This window comes from Dendropsophus ebraccatus, chromosome 7, assembly GCF_027789765.1.
Source record: "Dendropsophus ebraccatus isolate aDenEbr1 chromosome 7, aDenEbr1.pat, whole genome shotgun sequence".
Classification (NCBI taxonomy): domain Eukaryota; kingdom Metazoa; phylum Chordata; class Amphibia; order Anura; family Hylidae; genus Dendropsophus; species Dendropsophus ebraccatus.
In genome coordinates this window covers 59,853,651-59,860,560 of record NC_091460.1, presented here as the reverse complement: position 1 = coordinate 59,860,560, position 6,910 = coordinate 59,853,651, and the positions used below count along the sequence as shown (strand labels likewise).

At 42.1% G+C, this 6,910-nt stretch overlaps 1 protein-coding gene across 3 annotated transcripts in view; it reads left to right on the top strand.

Annotated features, from left to right (window-relative positions):
• The first annotated feature begins 33 nt into the window (after nt 1–33).
• NFXL1 (nuclear transcription factor, X-box binding like 1) overlaps nt 34–6,910 on the top strand; it is a 75,757-nt gene continuing 68,880 nt past the window's right edge. The window contains exons 1-3 of one of the 3 annotated variants that reach the window (XM_069977590.1): nt 34–156; nt 3,905–4,143; nt 6,545–6,721. In XM_069977590.1, the coding sequence (XP_069833691.1) occupies nt 3,927–4,143; nt 6,545–6,721 (394 nt within the window). In that variant the 5' untranslated portion in view covers nt 34–156; nt 3,905–3,926. The remainder of the gene's footprint in view (nt 157–3,904; nt 4,144–6,544; nt 6,722–6,910) is intronic. The other 2 variants (XM_069977588.1, XM_069977587.1) reach the window with 2 other exon arrangements.

The following is a 6,910-nucleotide window of genomic DNA, read 5'->3' as shown; positions in this document are numbered from 1 at the left end:
ATTCTAATGGAGTAGCGGCGCCGGCTGCGCATTGCATCCCGGGAAATGTAGTTTTAGCTCGCTTTCTGCCGCAGTTTTGTGTGAGGCCACACGGCAGGCAGCCCGTCTGTCTCTCAGCGGTGTAGCCTCGGCTGTCAGCTGCCAATGGAGTGACAGGTAAGGGGTTAGACAGGTCCAGGTGCTGTGCACACTGCATAGATGCTGCATGGGGCGGTAATAGTGACAGCTGGGGCCTGACAGCTGCAGTGTGGGATACATGGGATATGCTATGGTTGTTATAGTAAGATGTGCAGGTAGTGACATGTTCTGGGCTCATTCATCATAGCCAGGCTGCTGTGTACATGTGCCCCCCTGCAGGGCTCAGCCAATGGGGAGCACTATGACCATGCTGCACCCCCAGAACTAGGAGCCACTGTTATACTGCCCATATACATCAGGTTGTATCTATATGTAGTGTATTAGATCCTCTGCTGGGGTAAGGGATACCCTGCTCGACATCTGCCTCTGCTGCTCATATTATGGGGGTCATTTCATACTACATGCCCGCCACAGTGGCAGGATATAGGGCATCATCAGGCCAGTGGCATCATGTGAAGTAATTGTCTGACTTATACTAAGTATCTGTCAGAAGAGCCATAGCAATACTAAGTATCTGTCAGAAGAACCATAGCAATACTAAGTATCTGTCAGAAGAACCATAGCAATACTAAGTATCTGTCAGAAGAACCATAGCAATACTAAGTATCTGTCAGACGAGCCATAGCAATACTAAGTATCTGTCAGAAGAGCCATAGCAATACTAAGTATTTGTCAGACGAGCCCTAGCAATACTAAGTATCTGTCAGAAGAACCATAGCAATACTAAGTATCTGTCAGAAGAGCCATAGCAATACTAAGTATCTGTCAATAGAGCCCTAGTAATACTAAGTATCTGTCAGAAGAGCCCTAGTAATACTAAGTATCTGTCAGAAGAGCCCTAGCAATACTAGGTATCTGTCAGAAGAGCCATAGCAATACTAAGTATCTGTCAGACGAGCCATAGCAATACTAAGTATCTGTCAGAAGAGCCATAGCAATACTAAGTATCTGTCAGAAGAGCCCTAGCAATACTAAGTATTTGTCAGAAGAGCCATAGCAATACTAAGTATCTGTCAGAAGAGCCATAGCAATACTAAGTATCTGTCAGAAGAACCATAGCAATACTAAGTATCTGTCAGAAGAACCATAGCAATACTAAGTATCTGTCAGAAGAACCATAGCAATACTAAGTATCTGTCAGAAGAGCCCTAGCAATACTAAGTATCTGTCAGAAGAGCCCTAGCAATACTAAGTATCTGTCAGAAGAACCATAGCAATACTAAGTATCTGTCAGAAGAGCCATAGCAATACTAACTATCTGTCAGAAGACCCATAGCAATACTAAGTATCTATCAGAAGAACCATAGCAATACTAAGTATCTGTCAGACGAGCCCTAGCAATACTAAGTACCTGTCAGACGAGCCATACTGTAGCCATTGATTAGAAAATCAGTTTATTTTATTTTAACTCTTATTTTATTAAAATAATTTTTTGTGTAAATAAAGAAATACAAACTGAAAAATGACAATGGGGATACAAAAGCATAACAGAAGGTATCACATAAGAACATGAGTGCCATAAGTCCGCGATAAAGGCCATAAGCTGTGAATATATAGTATAGTAATATAGTGAAAAATATATTTAATATAGCACAAATATGACGCGTTTCGAAGACATACGTCCTCTTCATCAGATAAAACAAAGTGCATAACATAGGATAGCAGTGCATATGCACTTTGTTTTATCTGATGAAGAGGACGTATGTCTTCGAAACGCGTCATATTTGTGCTATATTAAATATATTTTTCACTATATTAAATTCATTTATTTAAGCTTTCGGCCACTTCTCTATGTGGACAGCGCTGACCGTGAGTACCTCAATTCCTTTTTATTTTATTCACTTATTCTCTCCACGGGCCCCATTATTTTGCGAGTATCCTGTGTTTTTGGTACAGTCAGCTTAGCAGTCCCTAGAGGTAGTAGGCCCCTATACAGTGGACTGTCACCAAACAAGACCCTGGATTCGGATTTGTACCCTGTTGAGGGGTGATATGCAGAAAGCCCAAGTGGCATCCAGGTAAGCACCTTCTCACATAATCCTTATCCTTGGTGTATTGAGGTATCACACGAGGTGCCGGTGCCCGCTTTCTTCTTTTTATCAAGCTTGATAATCTGTCCTGGTACTGTAACCCACCCATTCCCCTAATGACCTTTGTGGCCCTCCTCTGCACCCGCTCCAGTTCAGCTGTGTCCTTCTTATATACTGGTGCACAAAACTGTACACAGTATTCCATATGTGGTCTGACCAGTGGTTTATAAAGAGGCAAAACTATGATCTCATCTTTAGCATCTATGCCTCTTTTAAGGCATCCAATTATTTTATTAGCCTTGGCAGCTGCTGCCTGGCACTGATCACTAATGATGAGTTTACTGTCCACCAATACCCCCAGGGTACTTATTATTTCTATGGCCCAAATGCATAACCTCACATTTATCTACATTAAACTTCATTAGCTATTTAACCGCCCAAGCCTCCAGCTTCTCCAAATCCCTCTGTAATATGATATTTTCCTCCTCTGTGCTGATTACTTTATCCAGTTTAGTATCATCTGCAATAGTTCCTAGGTCCACTTTAATGCAGTGTATATTAGCCTGGACACAATTTGTAACAGTGATAAGGCCTTATGTGTAAGAGGAATTAATGTATTAGAGTTTATATATCCATTTTTCTACTATCTCTGTAAATTTATTGGTAGCTTTTTCTGTATCCTAATGATGCACATAGAGCTTCAAATATAGATTCAAATCAAACACTAAAGGGGTACTCCGGTCAGGTAAAATACATGTTGAATTATCTCATCTCTGCTGAATAACAATTTGTTCCATACTCATTATTATCTTTTCAGTTACCTTCCCGCAGTTATGAACCTGCTGCTTTTTGCTGAAGACACAGAAAACTGTGTGAGCTGTTCACTCCGTCTCTGTTCTGATCTCCCTCCTCCCTTCTCACACCTTCCTTCCGAGTTGGCTCATGTTAACAGGTTCCTGACTGTCTGATTCTGCTCTTTGTGATGCCGGGAGTGGTAATCTGAGGTTGATTTGCTGGTGACTTTACTGTAAGTAACCCTCCCTGCATCACAGAGTGCAGAAACAGCTGGGCAGGGACGCTGTTTACATGAACCATCTCAAAAGAGATCAGAGCGGAGACAGAGTGAACAGCTCACACACAGTTTTCGGTGTCTTCCGGAATGGAATGAATTGTCTTCCATTGCTTATCAGCTGCTGTATGTACTGCAGGAAGTGGTGTATTCTTTCCAGTCTGACACAGCGCTCTCTGCTGCCACTTCTGAAAATTTCAGAAACTGTCCAAAGCAGGAGAGGGTTTTCTATAGGGATTTGCTACTGCTCTGGACAAAGACAGAGATGGCAGCAGAGAACTCTGTATCAGACTGGAAAGAATACACCACTTCCTCCAGGACATGATAAGCACTGGAAGACAATTTGTTCCATACTTGTTATTATATTTTCAGTTACATCCCCCAGTCCTGAACCTGCTGCTTTCTGCTCTAGACACAGAAAAGGCTTGATTTTTTTTTTAAATATAATAATTCACAAATCTGTAGCCTTTTCTGACACCAGCTGGTTTGAAATATTTCTTTTCTCCGGGGTATCACTTTAAAGCCTGACATAGTGGATTAATTCTAGCAAAATTATTGTTGCTTTAAGTTTACTGCTGCTAGTTATATATACGTATATATCATTGGAACTGTCGTTAAAGTAAATTAGTACTATGTTTAAAAAAAAATTCATTTGGATGTTTTTTAGGTTCTAAGCAATCCTGACAGCAATGGATGCTCCTTGGCGCCAAGGTGGAAGGGGGCGAGCAAGAGGCCGTGGTGTTTCTTTGAATGGAGGTCCATCTCCTGCTCCAGGACCTGCATCAGTGCCTGCCAGAAGTGCCACCCTCACCAGTGGTCCATGGTCTGGTGCTGGAAGGGGAAACATCTCCTACGCATCTGTCAGTAAGCCTGTCCATTCAGAGGAGGTGAAAAGTAATGTCAATGGTAAGCATTAGGGTGTTCTGGTCACCAGAAGGGACCACTCACTTCCTTTTGGGCTAGGAACTGACCCTCACGTATTGCTAAATTGGGGGTCCTGAGCCTGATGCACTGCTTCGGGAGTGACACAAACAGCACAGCTTGTGGGACAATGGAATTTGAGCAGCTCCTATTAAAGTCAATGAAAGTTTTCAAATTGTGCAACTGTGTAATTCACCGGAATTCTGCTGTTTTTGGCTTCATTTTTTGGGAGACCAGTACCAGGCTGGAGAGGGGCGGGAAGCCCCCTTTCCAAAGATAGGTGCAGGTCGCAGAGATAAGACCTGTATTTAGTGGGCACTCATGGCATATACTATGGAAATGCTTAAAGTGTGGATGGGTTTACCCCTTTTAACATGTAAAATGTCCTTGTTATTCCTCCAGAAAATGCATTGATAGTTGGAAAGTCTAGTTTCTCTTTCCTCTATAAACAATAAGTCCACTTCACAGTGCCCAGTTATCAAGTTATTTATATATTCCTCTGTGAATCATTCTGGCAATAAATAAATAACTTGATAACTGGTCTCTGTGAAGTGGACTTATTGACAGGTGGAAAGTCTAGTGTCTTTTTCCTCTATCAATGCATTTTCTGGAGGAATGGCGAAATCTATGGGTCTAAGGCTGAGTTCACACTTTGTTTTTGCAATCTGTTGTTTTAAAAAACGAATGCATTTGTCTGCATCCATTTAAATCCGTTTTTCTATTGTCTTCCATTATAAAAAAAAAAAGTATCAAAATTGATCCATTTTTTTTTGTTAACATACGCAAAAACGTAGTCAACCTCGATTTGGTATCTATTAAAAAAAAACTGATCAAAACGGATGCACACAAATGTGTATGTTTTTTTTTTCATCCTTTTTTGCAAAAAATTGCTGAAAAAATGGATTGCAAAAACGTAGTGTGAACCCAACCTAAGAAAACATGTTTCAGAAAAGTTACATTTTTGGGAATACAAATACAGTGGTACCTCTGTTCTCGAACTTAAAGGGAATCTGTCACTAGGTTTATGCTGCCTTAAGCTGGCTTCACACTACGCATATTTCAGTAAGTATTGCAACCAAAACCAGGAGTGGATTAAAAACACAGAAAGGATCTGTTCACACAATGTTGAAATTGAGTGGATGGCTGCCATATAACAGTAAATAACTGCCATTATTTCAATATAACAGCCGTTGTTTTAAAATAATAGCAAATATTTGCCATTAAATTGCGGCCATCCACTCAATTTCAACATTGTGTGAACAGAGCCTTTCTGTGTTTTTAATCCACTCCTGGTTTTGGTTGCAATATGAGGACCACAATACTGACTGAAATATACTGACTGAAATATACATATACTGACTGAAATATATGTAGTGTGAACACAGCCTTAAAGAGGACCTGTCACCCCCCGTGCCGGGGTGACAGGCTCCCGACCCCCGTTACAGCCCCCAATACTCACCTGATCCCGCCGGGTCCCGCTTCCTGATCCGGTCGGGTCACGGAGATAGGAGCGCCTGAAGCCAGGCGCGCGCGCTCGCAGGAGAGTCCGATGCCCATAGAGAATGACGGAGCACCGGACTCCCCATTCATTCTCTATAAGCGTCGGACTCTCCTGTGAGCTCACGCTCCGGGCTTCAAGCGCTCATATCTCCGTGACCCGACCGGATCAGGAAGCGGGATCAGGTGAGTATAGGGGGCTGTAATGGGGGGTCGGGAGCCTGTCACCCCGGCACGGGGGGTGACAGGTCTCCTTTAAGTGAGGGCAGCATAGAAAGTAGTGACAGAAATGCTGAACAGATCGGTGTATTTCTTTCATAATTTTGTTCAGCTGTTCTTCTGATATGCAGGAGACTAGGATTGTTGCCACACCCCCTCCCCCACCCTCAAGTTGTTGGCTGCCTATACACAGCATGGATAGATAACTGCCAATCAGCAGCTGGTGGGCGGAGTTTTCTGCCTCTCACTCCTGTAATCTTATACAGTACTGTATGTGAAGCTTCTCCAGTGCTAAACTTACCACGTACAACCCATAATCCATGCTCCAAAAAGCATAGTTCGAGATCTGAACATTACTTCTGGGTAAATTTTTGTTCTAATAGCAAACAGATCAAGTTTAGAAGCGTTTGAACATGGAGTTATTACTGTAATTCAAGACTAGGTGCCGAAAACATGTTTGAGAACCAAGCAAGTGTTTGAGTTCTGAAGCAAACTTTCCTTGAAAATACTGTCTGAGAAACGAATTGTTCAGAGCAGTTTGAGGACCGAGGTACCACTGTATCTGTTCATACGGACATATCAGTAGAGTTGGCAGAGCCCCTTTAACCTGTCATATATGGACTTGTTCACTGTTTTATAATATTTATCCGTTTGTCTATTTTCTTTTCAGCAGAGACTTCTAAAAAGAAGTTTGAAGACATTCAGAAAGCCAACCAAGCAGTGGTTAAGAAACTTGCCGACAATTACAGCTCCTCAGATGATGATGACGATGATGCTGATGATGGAGATGAAGGAAAACATAAAAGGATATTAGATTTAACATTTACCACTTACACAGACCAAACAGGTAACAAGAGGCCTGGGCTACAAACTATCATCTATTTATCATACATTTCACAAGTGATTGTATAGTGTCTGTTCAGCCCACAGCACCTCCCATGCAGGCAGTCACTCTTGGCTGGAGCATGTGGCATGTTATAGCCTCCTCTATTTCATGGGTTTGGAGGCTGTCTGGCTTTCTTACAGATGGAGAGAG